The 17625-nt window shown below is 43.3% G+C and overlaps 1 protein-coding gene across 7 annotated transcripts in view; it reads left to right on the plus strand.

Moving 5' to 3' along the window:
- The window catches only part of FAM13A (family with sequence similarity 13 member A), a 124064-nt gene that overhangs the window by 91175 nt on the left and 15264 nt on the right, over window positions 1-17625 (plus strand). For all 7 annotated transcript variants that reach the window (XM_048304099.1, XM_048304097.1, XM_048304096.1 and 4 more), the window contains 6 exons: window positions 5018-5168; window positions 12832-13045; window positions 13418-13556; window positions 14670-14751; window positions 14894-15114; window positions 16468-16551. In XM_048304099.1, coding sequence (XP_048160056.1) covers window positions 5018-5168; window positions 12832-13045; window positions 13418-13556; window positions 14670-14751; window positions 14894-15114; window positions 16468-16551 — 891 coding nt within the window. The remainder of the gene's footprint in view (window positions 1-5017; window positions 5169-12831; window positions 13046-13417; window positions 13557-14669; window positions 14752-14893; window positions 15115-16467; window positions 16552-17625) is intronic.

The following is a 17625-nucleotide window of genomic DNA, read 5'->3' on the forward strand; positions in this document are numbered from 1 at the left end:
TGTGTTTCAGTTTTGTGGTCTCTAAAAACATTTTATTAAGTAGAGACAAGTAGTTATGCATATAGTTCTGTTTTCACAAGAGAAATGGAGTTAGCATGTACATTTTCCTGTCCCTCAACTCTGCTTTTTATTTACATAGTTTAGGGAGCCTCTTAGCCATTGGAGAGTCTTATAGTGTCTGCTTCAGTCCCTTTGATCCCTCCTTGCCAAAAAGGGAAGGATCGCTGAAGTCAGCGCTGTGGTTTAAGTGATGTGAAGTTCCCTTATTAATAATGGCAGACAGGGCATCTGACTGCTTATCTGCCAGGGTGGTAAGATTAGCTTGTCTCTCTTGATTTCTCTAAAATCTTTTGGTCTTTTATTTATCATTTCCCAATGCAGCCTGTTGCTTTTGAACGTAGGTGTCTGTAATCCATTTCAGGATCACCTCCTGCTTCTTTCTAAGAGTTGATGGCTGGGGTGGATGTCAGGGGCGGGGAGATGTGACATTGATGGCAGCAATTTTTCCCCCAGCTTTCTGTTTCTCTTACACACACACACACACACAAACTTCCTGCACTGGCTTTATGGTGTTTTTTCATCTGACTGTTAAACAAATCAAAGATTGGGGTTGGGTTAGGTTGAGGCCACTGCAGTCACTGGCTCATTTGGGTTTGCTTAAAACACCTCTAGACAGCCAAGCATTTAAAATACTGGGGAGGATTATGTGAGGTACCTCTCCCTCATTGTGCATCCATTTTAAATGCGCACAGTAAAGCAGCTGTAGACACTGTCTGCTCTCTCTGGCTGTTTGGAGTTGACTGAAGGCTGGTAATACTTTTAAATTAGACTCTTCTTGTGTTTCTTTTAAAAACAAAAGCCACTATACATTTATTGCCTTTGAAAGACTGCAGTTCTGGTAGGAATTATTTCCACCTAGCAGGAAAGGTAAAAGGTTGCTAGCAACTGAGCTCTGACCAGCTGTGAGGTAGCTGGCGAAGTTTGTGGGACCCTGAAATATGTAGCCCCTGCAAAGGATGTTGAGGGCTGCCTTTGATCATTGCTCTGACTGGGCTTACCCAGATCTCCTACTTTGCTCCCAGAGGGTCAGTAATCCCTTGCACTTGCTCGTGAGCTGTTGTATTTTCCGGAGTCTAGATTTTGCAATGCCTTATTCCTCACATACCCACTTGCACATGGAAAAGCTGTTGTTGCTGCCATGCCACACAATACTCCTATTAAGCTTTTAAATTAGCCTGATGGAGATATATTTGAATATGAAATCATAATTTTAAAATAAACTTTGCTTTAGGAAAAGTTTTAAAGTGTAAAATTTTAGCTGCAGGAGAGGATCTTAACCCAGAGGTTGTGTTATATAGGAATTACAAGGTCAAGAAAATGTTACATTCCTGCAGAGTTGTTTTACATTCCTTGCCCCTTATTCCTTACATTTTGCTTAGGGCAGCTTAAAGACATATGTTTCATAACAAACAACTCATTCAGGTTGAAGAAGGGACAGGGATTTTCTTATTCTTTTCTCTTTCTCACCCTATCTCCAGTCTGAAGATATTAGGAAAAGTATTCAAAATTTGCCATAGCTACCAGTTGTGCTGACTTGGGTCTTCATGAGGCTGTAAAAATACCTTGAAACAGAAGCCCCAAATGAATTTTCAGTGGTTTTGTAACCTTCATAATCTGCCCTTGGAAGTAGCTAAGCTCCAGGGTGAAAACCAAAGGTTTCTAGTACCCCAGTTTTGATAAGAGACAAGTATTTAAGATTCATACCAACATGGCAGCAAGTGTAGAGGGGTGTTGGCATGGCTCAGGTAGGAGGAAGGCAGCAGAATGGCTGTGTTCTTGAATCAGGTTGTATTCCTTAAATGTGCTTAAGGATGCTTCCTGCTTGTGGCTGTAATGGAAGATCAGATGTAGGGGAAGCAAGCCTTTAATATAGAGATGATTGGAATCCACAGGTAATTGAACAGAATACAACTTCCTGATCAGAATTTAAAAGTCTCTCTGTTGCCATTTATTTCTTGCTGTTTGAGCTGCTCTTTATGCTGTATCTCCATTGGAGCAGGGAGAATGAATGCAGCTGACTTATCCTCAGGCTACTTAGATCTGTAGTTACTGGTTCCTGCACAGCATAGCTGCAGAAGCAGCTTCTAAAAAGCAGAATTCAAGCAGCTGCTTTGCAGATCTTTTTTTGTGGTCATTTATGTAATATCTGCAGTGAGCTATGACTGCCAGCTGTTACCAACATCATCGACATGTTGCCCCTTTGGTTTGTAAGAAATTGTGGCACATCCATATCTAAAGCAAAATGTTTCTCCCTTACTTGATTCTTTTCCTAGAGGGTGGCAGCTGGTGGCGTCAGGAAATCAAAAAGGAAAATAAGTGATGGGAATACTGAATTATCTACCCCTATGGGTTTGGAGTATTAATGCAAAGGAAGTTAAACATCTGCTTTCTTGAGTCTCCTGGGTTTGTACCACTGTTGTTCTTCAGAACACCTAATGATTTATTCATTGTATTAGAGCCTACATCAGTGAGCAAGGAAAGGAGAGTAACTGGCTGCAGGCAGAGCACAGGCCTGTTTTTAAACAGCTTCTAAATATTTCCAGCAACTGAAATGACTTTAGGAGGAAGAAGACATAGATACAATCTTTCTAATATATGTGTAATGGAAATGTTCACCTGTCTGGGAAGTGCTCTTATATCTGCTACAGATATCTTTTAAGAGCCTTAATAAGTCAGGAGACTGTACACTCTTCATAGAAAGACATTTATCTCTAATTAGTATCAGTAGTGGTGATGAGATGGTATTCTCAGGTTGCTCCCTTTGAAATTACTAAAATCTAGGTACGTTCCTCTCTTCACACTTTGTTATTAAAAATAGCACCTATTTTGAAACTCAGTGCTTTATTTCTTTCCTTGCCTTAAAATATCACCTTTAAATACTATGTTGGCAATTTACAAGGAGTTTTATCAACTGGTACAGTTGGCCACTGATCAGTCTTTGTTTGTGAGGTGCAGACTATTTAGATCCTGGCAGGAAATCTGTCAATGGACCATGGAGAAATATTTAAGTCCTCCCAACTTGGAAGCAGCTTAAAAGATATTGAACGGTGAATTAGCATTTTTCCACGTACACCTCTCACAATAAACACATTTGTAATCAGATTTAGTGTCAAGCTGCAGAGTTATTAGTGCTTGGCAAGCTGTCACCTAGTGTTTCATTTTGTTATAATGTTTCAAAAAGGCCATTTATTGAAATGAACAGGAAATACACACCTTACACAAATACAATGCAGAACACTCTTTACAAATACCAGTGTATCCATCACCCAGATTTTTAGAACTGTAGAACAGCCCAGGTTGAAAGGGACCTCAAAAGGATCATCTGATCCAACCTTTTGTGGGAAAGGAAGCCTAGATGAGATTATTTAGCACCCTGTTCAGTTGCAGGGATAGATGAAATTGAATCCAGATAAAAACGTTTATTCATATGATTTGTCTACTGGGCAACTTTTTTCCCTCTTAATGAAAGTTACTTGTTTTTCTCTCCTCAAAAGGGAAAAAATGCACCAAACACATCATTAGCTTTCTGCAGATGAAAAAAAATAAATGTGCCTTAGTGGCATGTGCTAAGGATACTGAAGCGTTGGGCCGTGCTTCTGGATTCACAAAGAAAATAGGTCCAGAAATACTGCTTATTTTCTTTTAGCCCGTTTTCTTCATGTATCAGAATATGCAGACTGTTTACTAGGTTTTTCAGAATACTTGCAGAGGGAAAATCTGCATGCTGACTGCCCACTGGACTATATCTGACAGAAGTATGCCTAAGCTGTTCTTAACAAATCCAAATAGTTTATGTAGTAACGTAATCCTTTCTATTCAGCTAGCTCTGTGTTTGTTGGTGGGTTTATACATATCACACTACATGTTTATGTACATGCATTACACTTCCTTTTCCCTGCTGCCCTCTGTGAGGCATTACAGCTAATTTATTTTGGAGTGACAGAAGCGCTCGTCTCGTCAGGCACTGTCGCAGACACGCGCACTGTGTCTCTGGATTGTGGGAATGGCAGTCATTTCTGTGTAAACGCACACGACGTGTGGTATGTGCAGGGGGGAACAGTGCTGAGACAAACAGAACTTGCTTCTAGGTAGTACTAGTTGATGAATCATTTACTTGACAGAATTCTGCCTTTTTTGTTTTTTTTTATTCTGAAGTCACTGGATGCTTGTGTGAATTTTTTGGCGTTTTCCCAGAGTCCACACTGCTTCCAGCTGAGATGCCAAACCCTACTGCCGTTTGGATTTGCGCAACACCGCTTTAATACCCAGAGCTCCTCCATAAATAGTTCTGCTCTCCCCACGCCCAGCTAGAAAACAACCACAGGAAATCGGGGAATGTGCAGCCAGCACAGCTTAGCTGGCACTAATTGACCTGAGCCAGCACAGCCTGCATGAGAGCATTCATGTATGTAGCCTGCACTGCTGGCTGGCTGCGGCTGCTGCTGCTGCCTCGGGAGCTCTGGTGCCTGCTTTTTAGAAGGCACCATATTGCTACAGCCTCGCAGCAGCAGCAGCAGCATTTTTGTTGTTGCTCGAAGGAGTTGCGCTCCTGTAGGAAGTGTACGCAGCCACCCCCTCCCTCTCCCTTTCTCTCTGCCTCCCTGCTTCCCTCCCTCCCATTTCATCCAAATCCACTACTGGAGGCTTTCTCAGCTGCATGCAGTTGTCAAGGCAGGCAGTCTCAGGAACTTGCAGTAGCTTTCTAAAGAAGGAAAAATTCAAGGAAGGCAGATGGACGGATGTTTTTACTGGTGTGAGTGAGCAATTAGTACATAGGGGTCACCAAGCAAGGGGTTTGGATTTGGAGCTGGAAACACCAGGGTCTGTCTGGATCTTTTTAGCTAAAGGCATGAGCTTACTGCTGCTGTGACTGCAGGGTTTTTTTTTTTCCCCCTCTGCATCCTGAAACGTTCTGGTTTTTTTCCTTTCTCATTTCTTTGGGTCTATGGGAACATAGCTGACTTCAAGTATGAAGATTCAAGAACATCCAAGCATGCCTGAAAACAAGTTGCAAAGAAATCAAGATGCTGATGATCAGGAAAACAGCTTTGTATCTGAAGTGCCTCGGCTGGATTTAACATCATTGTGTGATGACAACAACTGGGAAGGTAGGATTGTGTGATGGCTGGTTGTGTGAGTGAAATGAGAGAGGGAAACCTGAGTGGGCTGGGTGGATCTTTGTGTACATGTTCTCTTGCTAAAAACAATAGAAAAGCAACTTTGTCCTGAATATAGAACTGGAAGTTTGGAGAAACTGGAAGCAAATACTGAATGGTACTGACTCTAATTGTCACTTAGAGGGGGAAAATTAAATGTTTTATTCTTGAAGTTATTTCATGTTCTGTTTAGTGCTGTTAAGTCCCTAAATGTTTCAAGATACCTTATTTCTTAGTGGCAGGTCACTGAGTAATTAAGCTAGACTGCCCTACACTTCAAAGCAACTGAGTATTTCACAGTCTAAAAAATAATTTTTCTTCTTCAATCACTATTTGGAAATAATGATTCAGACCCGAAAAGCACAGCTGGTAAAAAATGCTGTCTATCTGTTACTTCATCTTACAAACAACTTTTCTTTTCGTGTATGCTGTGAAGGAATTCTGATCACCAGCTCAAATGGCAATGTTAAATTGACTGTATGTCATTTAAATTGCTTTGATCGTATTTCTTAGCTCTCCTCTCCAGAATGCATGCTTGGTTGGCTATTTGTACTTGTGTAAGAGTGGGAATCTGGGCAAACTCTGTGGGTGCCATGAGCCTTAATTTCATTTGAAATTGAGATGAGATGAAGGTGTCCAGCAGTTTTGGGACCAAACCCTTTTCTAGTTACAGGGTACATGTCTGTGTACAAGCCATAATTCTGTTAGTTTATGCACTAGGAGTGAAAGATGGGTTTTGACAGGGAAGAAGCAGGAAAACACAAGTGTGGTGTTTTAATGAAACAGGAGAGGGAAAATGTGCAACTAATCACTGCTCTAAAATAACAATTTCTGAGGAACACTGAGAAGGGAAGTTCTCTGTTCCTGCCTCCACAGCGTAGATGATCCAGTGTTTTGCCTTTCCCTCTAGGAGGGGAGTAGTTATGACACTTCAGGCGTGAGTAAAGAAAACCCGCAGCCATGGCTGCCTTTGATTCAGCCATGCAAGCAGTCACCATGCACAGGAGGGAATTTTTCCATTTGCTTGCTAGGTGGGGATTCCCTGGGTGGAATCACCACACATGCAGCATGGTTGATCAAAGTGCCACAGAAGGGCTCCCAGGTGGCCCTGGCTGCTGGATGTTTGCTGAGGTGCCAATTAGCAGAGCCCTGCAGGCTCTCAAGCTAGGGTGAGCATGTCTGTGTTCTCAGAGGTGATGCGTGGCTTCAGCCCTCCTGTGAAGCTTTGGAAATAATGACTCCTTTTTTTTCCTTCCTGCATTACTAATAGGAGTCATATGAAGGCATGAAGGAGAGAACACAGCTCCTTTCTGTCTGCCAGAGGCTTTCCCGTTGCATGAAATAAGTTGCTTCTTCGGTACAACTCCCTCTTAGTAGGCATGCTCTTACGTTTGGATTCTAGCTTTCTTGCCCTGCAAATATGAGACAGGATTATGGGCACATGTGACTGTGCTTCTCTCTGATTCCTCCTTCCTCCCTTCTGTTCACGTGTATTTCACAGGAGGAGGAGGTGGGCAGTTGCAAAAGAATCAGCTGTCTGGGGTGAGAGAGACATCATCTTCTGAAGTGCGTGCTTTCCAGAATCACCATTTTGTTGGTGTGGGTTAACAGCAGCAAAATGGTGCCTTCTGTGTCTCAGCAAGGAGAGACTGAGTCTTTCCTAGCTGTGGATGTAGAATCAAGCTTGCAGCAGCCAGGAAGAGGAATATCTTAACATCCACTCTCAGACTGCTTTTGTAGCTAACAGCAGGGTCTGTTGTTGAGACTGGCTCTGCAGGGCAGGGTTGTGCCATCCATCCACACCTCTAGCAGCCAGGACATCCTCCCTTTCTCTGCCAGCCAACCTGAGTCACTCAAACCTTCACACATCTCTGCAGGATCCATGCCACAGCTCTGGTTGCATCCCCAGCGAAAAGGAGAAAGGGCTGTGCCTTCAAATGCCCTAGCACTGAGGTGTTCATTGCTTTGCTCTAGCAAATTTGGTGAGTCCATCTCTTGGGAAATTACCCACTCTTTCAGGACATAGTTGAGCTGATGTTTGGGGTCAAGGTCCTCTATATCATACTGCAGGAAATACAGAGCCTCTAGTGACCAGGGCAGCTGCTGGGACTTTCACAAGTGACGTGTGAGAACAATTACAGGTTGAGGATTTGCCTTGAGCTGTAGCTGTCACTGCCTCCAGTCAAATGCTAGGAAAGAGCCTTGAACAATGGGCACAAAATTACACAAGACAACCTTGTCCATTGACTAGCTTTTGTTTGTCACTCAGGCAGGCTCTCTAGTGTTTAAAGAGCAGAGCTGCCTTAAAAACCCTCGTTCAGGGACACAGAATTTAGATAACTGCTGCCAGGTACGCTTGCAGGGCCCTATGCCTTTTATGTTACGTTAGCAGTAATTTCTACCAGATATTTTTTTCCCATCATGTTCACCTCATAGTCAAATCTGTACACAAGAGGAGAGGTTTGCTGTACTTCTTCAGGCTGTGTTCCCTTTACCTGAAGCTGAGCACAGAGAGGACAGAGGCATTTTCTCCCTGCTCCCTGCAATACATAGCCTCACACTTTGCCATGTGCTCACCCTCTGCATCCCCCTCACCTGCTAAGTATAGAGGCGTGTGTAGGAATCATCAGGCTACTGACGCAGTACTCAGGGCGTGAGCAGTGCCCCAGCAAAATTCAAGTGCTGAACTCCTTGCCTCGGTGTATTTCCCATGGTCCAGGAGTATTTTCCTGGCGTGCATTTGGCAGGTGTGAATCAGGGAGTCTTATTATCGCACTGGGTGTGGACTGAGCTGTCCCTGTGGGATGTCACGTCTGACTGCTGGGTTTGCCTGCTCAGCTGGTCAGTGAGTGCCAGCTGAGATGGCTTTGGGAGCAGGCTGTTCAGAGCTGCTTCCACAGCTAAGGTTTCTAATTGTTGGGGATTACATTTGAATCGGGTGCAGTGACTGAGGAGAACAGAGTGTTCTGTCACAGTCCAGCACTGTTGTGCAGATTTCTCACCAAATGTTTCTAATTCAAGCCCAGAACTTGCTATCCTGTCCTCAAGGCAAATCTGGAAGTATGTTGCTCTCCATAGCAGCGGCTGGCCCTGTCAGCAGATCGGGCTGAGCAGGCAGTTCAGTAAATCAATATGATGTGTGATTGCTGCTGATGTCACCCGATTACTGACACTTTAAAAAAGTTCTGTAGCTGAGATTTCAAGCAGAGTTCGCAGTAACAAGCACTTATGAAACAATCAGCAGGCATTTTTCTTCAAGCTTAAAAAAAAAAAAAAAGCAGAAGTTAAAAACACAATTTCAGTTCAAGCACTTGAGACCCTGAGGGTCAAGCTGATCTACAAAAGGTTTTGACACTGACTTAAATGATACTTTCCCATGGGAAAAAAACCCAAAGTAATGCAGAAAAATCCATATAGTATAGCAGAAGGGAAGCTGAATTTAGTTTTCCTTTTTTCAACACTGTGGACTTAGATTGATCAGTGTATTTGTGTGCAACACTCTTTAGCCTAAGAAATCAAAAGGTGATGAAGCACATTCTATTTTTATTACTAAGTATAGGAAAAAAATTGCATTGTTTACTGAATAGCATCAAAATACTAAAATTATATTTTTGTTGTTATGACATGCTATAAACAAAATACAAAGTTTGCTAGCTGAGAGATGTGTCATCTAAGTGAAAAGGCGTGGTGGCACTGTATTTGGGCTATTCTTTTGATCTGTGTAGGAAGAATGCCTCCTGATGTATTCAAACAAGGATATTTTCATGAAGTTATTTATAAGATGAAGAAAATAGGTTGTTACTGAGCTAGTGAATGCTTTGGATGAGGTTTTAAATTACTTTATTCATTCCATTATGAGAGGTCTTTCTGGAGTCTTTCAAGTGGCATTTGATACTAGCACCTCAGGTGTTGTAATGAGTTTAGACTTTTTAATCCCTCTGGACCTACTTCAATTTACAGTAGCTAAGATTTGGCCTCGATTGTTTGACAGATGGGTGTGTGTAAAAGCAGTGTTAGCAGCATGTATGAGCTGTGTGGCTGCAGACAGGGAAACAGGAGATGCCTGTGGCGTTTTGCTGGCTGCACCTCAAATGGTATTTGTGTGTAGACACCACTCTGTTGGCCCTCCAGCCCCCAGTAACCCTGGCAAATAAACAGTGTAGTGATAAAAAGAAGTCAGGTTTTGTCAGTGAGATGGCTTGGAGCTCACCAATAATACACCAGTTTGGTAGAATAAATCTTTCTTCTCGTGTGAAGTACTTAATGGTTCAGGTTTATTAAAATCTCGAGCCCTCCATACAGCAGGTTGGCAGAGAGGCTGGATTGCCACAGGCGATGCTCCGTGTGCCTGCGGAGCTCTGCAGAGCCACGCTTGGCAGATGGCTGACAGCTTTGCTGAAAGATGAGCTGGTTGTGGGATTTTGAGAGGGAGCGTAGCCCTTCTGAAGGACTACAGGCTCGATACCAGCACACAGTTCACTGCTTCTGCACCGGCTTAGAGACAGCATACCTGAGAGAAATGCCTAGAGAGTCTGACCAAGACATTAAAAATTCTTTCACCCTTTCTCTGCGCTGGTACTGCCATGGTGGGTAAACATTCCGCACACCACCACCCCCCCCACACACACTTTTTGTTTTTTTTATTAAAAGTTGCCATTCTGGAAAATGGGGGAAGGAAATAGTACATGGAAAAAATGTGGAGATTAGTAGAAAACTGAGAGTTTTGCCTGAGCAGGGGAGATCTGTTCAGGACAGGAGTACGTGTAACTGTTCTGTCAAGTGAGTGGCAAAGAAAAGGTGAAATGTTTACATTCTTTACTGAGATTTTATCCTTCAGTTAGGAGAAGGGGGAAAGGGTGACAACATCAATCATTATGGTGGATGCTTTAAAACTGGACTTCATAGCAGATACTTCAAAACTGAACCATTCAGTCCAGGAGTTCAGCAGTATTCAGAAAAAGCTCAGTGCTTTGATACCTATCTTGGCTAGATGAATAACAAAAGATATTGTGCATCCTGTTAAAGATGAATTAATTGATTGTGCACTGTCAGAAAAAGCAGCAAATTACCAGCAGGTTCCTGTGCATTTGTGTGATCCAGCAATTCCAGTGCTTCCAGCTGAAGTGCCTGGCACCTGGCCACCAAGAGAGAGAAGGCAGTTGGACTGCAGCTCTGGTCCACTTAATGATCTGATGTAGATAAAATCCATAATTGTACATATCTAAGTATGTTCCTTGATGAAGTGCTGTGTTGGTCTCAGGGGTCTAGCCATTTTGTGTCTAGATGAGGTTTTGTCTTCTAAATATGTATGGTCAGCAAGGGAAACAAAATTACCCGTAGAGACAGGACTTCCAGGAGCAAGGGTTAAAGAAAGATGATTTTCTGTAGCAGCCATTTCTTCTATCAAGTCTAAAATTTGATTTTTCCTTTTAGGACTTTTTTTCCCCCTCTCCTTTGTAACACTTTCTCCTTTGAAATGGGAGTTTCTGTTTTGGGGTAGTATTTTGAAATCAACAAAATAGAAAGTAGACATACCTCAGTCTCAGGTTACATAAAGTGCTTTGCTGCCTTTTGGGGTTTGATCAGAGACTCTTTGAGCCATTGCAATTCCCTGAATGTCACGTGCTATCTGGTTTTAAATCCACCTTGGACAAAGTCACATGCATCATGCATGATTAATAATGGCTTTGTTAGCTGGTGTGGTAGAAGCTTAATTTAGTTACTGCTAAATATGCCTGGTTTTTTCTAAGTTTATTCCATCTATGTAAATCCCATGGAGGTGTTATTTAACAATTTCCAAGAGGAAATTCTGTTGGAGGGTGAGAGGTATTCAATTAGAAGTGAGAGATGTCTAGAAGAATTTCATGCATCGTTTAACTCTCATTCCTGCCAGTCAAATATATTTATTTTTTCCCTTTTGTATTGCCCTTTATTTTGCTACAAAAGATCTTGTGAGACCCTTCCTAAAATCATGAGAGGGAAATGGATGCAAAATATTTCAGGTATTAGAAAGTGCCATGGTTGAACAGAGCTTAGAAAACCTCTTTTTTCAGAAATTAACTGCAGGAAGTACAGGCTACATAAGCTTTCCAAAACATGGCAAAACAGCCTGCATACACTTTTGGGACTTGCACACCCCATGGAAGTAGCCTCTGTGAGGCAGGTTTGTTTGTGCTTCTCTTACCACAGCACCTTTGAGGGGCAGTTATGCAAAAAGCTTGTGCAAAAACCTCCTGTCATCCTGTTCAGGGTAGCACATCAGTGTACATGCAGCACCAGCCTCTGTGCAGAGGCGTGCCATTTGTATCCATGTGCTAAGGAAGAAGGGACAAGGAAGGGAGCATCTTTTGAAGATGTGTACAGGCAAAACAGCACTGAGCCTGTCCCTGCTGCATTGGCAGTGATCTTGCACTGCTCAAATTGTACAGAGGGGGAATGTTAAACAGCACAGAGGTTCTGCAGGGGAATCCTCATGCAATCCACTCTGAACTGTGAAAATGTTAACCTTGTTTAGCAAAAGGAAACACTGCTTTTGATTCATAAAGTGGTAACTTCAAAAGCCCCTTCTCTTTGTGAATGAAAACCAGATACACTGGGCACAGGAAACAATTAGTCTGTAGCTCTGTGGCTGGTCTGGGAACTTTCTGTAAGGTTTTTGTTTTGTTACTTGACTCTAGAACTGTTTGTTAGATTTGTAAGTTCAAAGCCTGCCTCTTAGCTCCACAGGATTAGACAGTTTAAGTAGGAGCATGCAAATCAGCTTAGTAAACTATCTGAACACAAAATGTTGGACTCCTTATGGCATCTGGAGGGAGTGATCACAAGATCGAGGCAGTTGCTTTCTGTGGGCTCTATTATGCTAATCAGCAATGCTAAATGGGGTTTCTCTTTCTCTCCCACTCCACCACCTCCTTGTATAACATTGCTTTTACTTTTAGCTGGTTAGGTTGTCCAGGGGGCTGAAGATTTCCTCACTTTTCTACCATGCTGTAAGCAGCGGGATTGCATGAGAAAGGGAGAAGGAGAAACTCAGATCATATTACTGTAATTGTTAATATGTGGGCTAAGCACACTGTGGAACAGGTGTAACGTGAGACACCTTTTGCTTGCAGGTTAGAAGAACCTATGCTTACTCCTAGGCTTTGAATTTCCAGTAGCAGGCAACAGGGTTGCATTGGAGTGCTGGGGCCTACAGGAGAACCATTTAATTTGGTTACAGCACTTGTACATCCTGAAACTGAAAAAAATTCCTTCTGGAATCCGATTGCCTACTCTATGCACCATGTGCAATAATACTCTCTGTCCAGTATAACCTTTTCCTCAATGGTGCTGGCTGGTGATTGCCTCATTTGGTGTCAGTCCGTGGTAGTTCCTGGCCAGCTTTTGGGCAGTTTTCTGTTGCACCTAAGAGATGAGTTATATTTGTGTTACCTGTTGTGGGCAGGCTTTGTAATGCTTTGCTCACAGGGCAGATGTGAGTAGTGACCAGAGAATGCCTGGTGACCAGAGTCTCGGTCCGGGACGAGCGGGTCAAGGTTCATTAGAAAGTTACCTGGAGTCTGTCTTGTGTGTAAAACAAACCCGATAAAACCAGCCTTTGTCTTACTGTTCCCAGAGCCCATCCCTGCTCTCTCCTCATGGCAGCGAGACAGCTTAGACTCAGATGAGGCTCGCCTTTCCCCGCAGGCCGGGCGCTTGATTCGCCAGCTTCTGGATGAGGACAGCGATCCAATGCTGTCCCCTCGCTTCTATGCCTATGGGCAGAGCCAGCAGTACCTGGATGATACGGAAGTGCCTCCTTCTCCTCCCAATTCTCATTCCTTCATGAGGTGGGTTGTGACTTGCCAGTGCTGACTTTCACATCCAGCTGCAAAGGGTTTGCACAGTTGCATCAGGCAGCATCTCTGTGGATCAGCTGTGCTGCGTTGGGTTTCTGTCCCTATCCACACGAAACTGATATTTTTGTAGAAGTTCTTTGTAGTTAATAATTTCTGGGTTTGTGCATTGATATCTAGGGACTTGCTGTTGCTGAAAGAGGCTGTTAGAGCATCTTTTGCTCTCTGTCACTGCACAGTAGCAACATAGCATTCTCACTTTTGTGGGCTTTGCCTTTATTTACACAAAGTTGAAGTGGCCCTCTCTACATAACATGTACTGTGGCTGTTTGGATAAGCTCTTCCTGCAATCTCTGCTCTTCGTAGGAGACGGAGTTCGTCTTTAGGATCTTATGAAGATGACAGAGAAGACCTTACCCCTGCACAACTCACCCGGAGGATTCAGGGGCTGAAGAAAAAGATCAGGAGATTTGAGGACAAATTTGAAGAGGAGAGGAAATACAGAGTGAGTCTCTAGGAGTTAAGCATTTATGTGGAGATGTATGTATTAGCAGCAAAGGGAAGGGACACCAGGGAAGTGGGTCAAGCATACAGAAGGACACCAGGGAAATATGCCAAACATACAGAGGGCTTGAAAGCTTTTATAAGGAGGAAAGGGGGGAAAAAAAAGGAACAAAAAAGCCGCTGCCCTTTCCCAAAAGTGTGTATCCAAGTAAATGACCTTTCCAGGCATTATGCACTATCCATGCAGCTCAAGAGAGGGAGGCTAATGAACTTGCAGGATTTCAACCACTGCTTAAGACAGTGTGTAGAAATAGCTGTGTTGAATTTGTTTGTTTGTTTATTTAAGTTCAGCATATGGGAAGCACAGTTGCTCATCTCATTTGCATGATGATAATCCCAGGACACCTGTGCACTGCAGAGGGGAGAGAGCAGCTGCCATTCATTCCTGAGCAAGGAACCACAGTAAAGTGCTGCTGAGCAGCAGCAGTGTGCTGAACTCTTAATTGTTCCTGACATGCCCTTCTGAAGCACAAAAAGCTTTGTAAGGAGCTATAAAGCTTTGCATGTGTGCATCTTTGGCTATCTAAATGGCAAAGAGTTGTACTGTAAAGGTCCTGCCTGCGATAGAAGAGGCTGAAAGAAATGCCCAGAGCTTGCTGTAGCCTGGCATTTGGGTTACTTTGATGTGTTTGGATGTAAGGCAGCCTTTGGTGTGGATACATGTGTTCTAACACTTTTCCAACTGTTGATGCCAGGTTTCCTCTATTTTGGAGGTGCCCTCTTGTTAGGAAACAATAGACACAAGGATTCCAATGTGCATCCGGCCCTCTGAGTCACGTCTACAACTTAATCACTGCCATCAAATGTTTTGTGTTTTCTAAAAAGAAAATCCATCTCATGATGCCCCTAGCACACACTGCTGTGACAGGCAGGCGCAGTTTAAGCAAGGTCTGAAATGGGCTGGTCAGAGGTGTGCAGCTGCCAGTCAGAAGCCACTGCCTGTGCTCTGTGCTGGGTCCAAATTCCAGTGTACCCCTTTGTGCCACACACTTGTTTCAGTGAATGTCTTCTGGTGGTTTAACACAGATTCAGCATGGCTTTTCTTTCCTCCCAGCCCTCCCACAGCGACAAAGCAGCCAACCCTGAAGTGCTCAAATGGACAAATGATTTGGCCAAATTCCGAAAGCAGCTTAAAGGTGAGCAGCCGCCACTGGCGCACCTTTGGAGGGGGGCAGCTTGACTATGCCTCATTTGGATTTGATGTGAGGCAGTGATCCTGTCACCGTCACATTTTAAAAATGAAAAATTGCTCATCTTTACCCGAATTTCCCTGTTCAGAGACAAAACTGAAGATATCAGAGGAAGACCTTGGCCCTGTTGTGCGTCAGCGCAGCAACACACTCCCCAAGAGCTTCGGCTCTCAGCTGGAGAAGGAGGATGACAAGAAGCAAGAGCTGTCAGATAAATCTGCCAAGCCTGCTGTGGAAGTGACCCTTGACTCCATCCAGAAGAAGCTTCAAGAGAAACGAGCAGAGACAAATCGACCTGAAGACATTAAGGTACAATGTAGACAGGTCAGATTTAGGCCTTTAAGTGCAAGTAGGTAACTTGTAGCTACACAGTCACTTGTGATGAAAGCGCTGTGGTCTTCTACATTTTGTTAAAAAGTCTGCAGCCATTAGTCTGGGCTCACTTGCTTTAGTTCCTTGCTCTCTGCCCTTAGTATCTTGATTTTTTTCCCCAGAGCTCAGTTTCTATTGTGTGTCATCTTGTGTTCTTTGTCTGACCCCTGTATATTCTAAGTAATGTTTCTGAATTACTGCAATTTTTTCCTGCCCTATGTTGGCTATTTCTGTTGTTGCATCCAAAGGCTTTTGGCAAATTCTGAGTCTTGCAGTGCTTCTGGAGATCGTGTCATCTGTTTACTCCTTGTTCACTCCAAAGTTGAATGTTATTCTCTCAGGGTACCCTTCAGAGTTTCACACTGAGCTCTGTTAGCTGCTGTCATCTCTGAGGGTTATCAGCAGGGAGGTCTTTGTGTCTGATGCTGTGAGCTCCTGAGGATTGGGCAGGTTTGTAAATGAAGTCCTTGAGTCTGCTAACATGTAAACTGTGCAGTGCTGTACATGAGTGAGGCAGACAGCATTATCTTTGTTTGCTAGGTCTGCAGAAGAAAAACATACTATAGCATGTATTTTGACTATTTTCTGACTGTAGCAAGAACCTACAGCCTGGCCACTTATAGAGGGACTGTGATAGTATTTGGTACTGTGATAGGGAGAGAAGGCTTGGTATCAGGCAAATTCAGTGGGGGAATTTTGGCCAACTTAGTTAGAGAAGTCTTCTCTAACTGTCTCCCTTTTTTTGGCTTTGTCACCTCTTGTCTGCTACAGCTTTTCACTCCATAGCAGAATTGGCAGAAAGAGACAATCTAGCTGCACTTGAGTTCTTGGTAAAGTGTGTTTGTGACAGTCAAAGCAAAGGTGTCAAGCTTTACAGGAGGTAGAGGAGTTTCGTCTCATAGTTCGAGAAGAAGAAAGGACGTGTGTGTTCTGTTGTAGAATTTACACTTCAGATCTTAACTGAAGAAGAGCCACCATCATTAGAAGTTGCTTAGTGTTTTTTTCAAAGCACACTTATAACCTATAAATCCCCCTTGGATATATAAAATACTTTCATATGCAAAGTTTGTGTGTTCAATCTGCCTGCATTGTGCCTAGGGTTCTACTCACATTAACAGTCTTATTTGGCAATGTAGCTGGGAAAAGAGAACTGGAAGGTAGAGATGAATATTTAAAATGTAATGATGGTATGACATGACTTTGGTTATGCCACAGATCAGTATTTCTTGAGTCCAGGAATCTGACTTTTTTCCTTCCTTCCTTTCTCTCTCTCTCTGCCACTTTTCATAGGACATGACAAGAGATCAGATAGCAGCTGAAAAAGTGGCTCTTCAAAAAGCTTTGCTGTATTACGAAGGCATTCATGGCAGACCGGTATGTACTGCAGCATTTTTATTTTTTCTTCAAAGTACATCTTTCTGTGTCTTTGTGGTAGATGTTGGGGGCATCATTTACCCCTAATGCCCCTTTGATGTCAGGTCACTAGAGCTTCTTGCTCTCCAAACCACATGTGCACCCTCTAATCCACCTCCCTGATCCTTCACTTCTGCAGCTGCTGAGGAAGCCTGTTCCAGGCAGGGTGATGTCCTCACGCAGCACTGGGCTGGACAGACACCTGCAGGACAGAGCCTGCAGGCTGAATGGGCATTATTTTGGCACTGTGCTCACCAGGTTCTACAGACAGCCAGTTTGTGGCCCAGTGAACAGTCTGCACAGAAATATTTGTGCATGGTCCGCCATCCAGCCAGGAAGTTTGCGGTTTTCTGGTATCAATGGCTAATTGGGAAGGCACCTGTATATAAATTGCACCTTCTTAGAGGAGCTCCCTCATGTTTCACTCAGTGCCTTGCTTTTTGCACATCCTCTTGGGCCAGAGAATTCTGAAGAAGTTTGTCTCCTGAGCATCACAGCTTAAGTTGAAAGGAGATCTGAGTCTTCTCCTGAGAAACAGATGGGTTTTATCCATGTACCAGGAGAAGAGAACAGCATAAGGTTTCTTGTACATCACATCTTAACAAGGGCAGCTTACTTGTGAGGACAGAGAATTAAGTATTGTCTTCTGTTGATCCCTGCTGTGGCAGAAATACAGTAGCTTCCAGGCCATCAAGTTGGCTTTCTATGTGTCCCTTCTTCTCTTTCACTGATGACATTATAATCTTTGTTACCAGCTGCGTAGGTAAAGTAACTTAATTTCAGAGTGCTGCTGATCTTTTGAGCAGTGGCTTGGGAGCAGCAAATTACTGCTTATAAGGAGTACTTGATTAGTGCAGCTCACAAATCTGTCATTCTGCTGCTGCACGGGATTCCTGATCTTTTCCTTCTGAATTACTTCCTTCTTTATCCATTGTTTTCAAAAAGTCTGACTCATTTATTTAAATGCCTTCATGGATGCTAATATTGTACAGTCACAAACTGTACTAGCAGCTGAAAATGGCATAGTGACATGAG

The sequence above is a fragment of the Corvus hawaiiensis genome, chromosome 5 (genome assembly GCF_020740725.1).
Source record: "Corvus hawaiiensis isolate bCorHaw1 chromosome 5, bCorHaw1.pri.cur, whole genome shotgun sequence".
NCBI classification, from domain to species: Eukaryota; Metazoa; Chordata; class Aves; order Passeriformes; family Corvidae; genus Corvus; species Corvus hawaiiensis.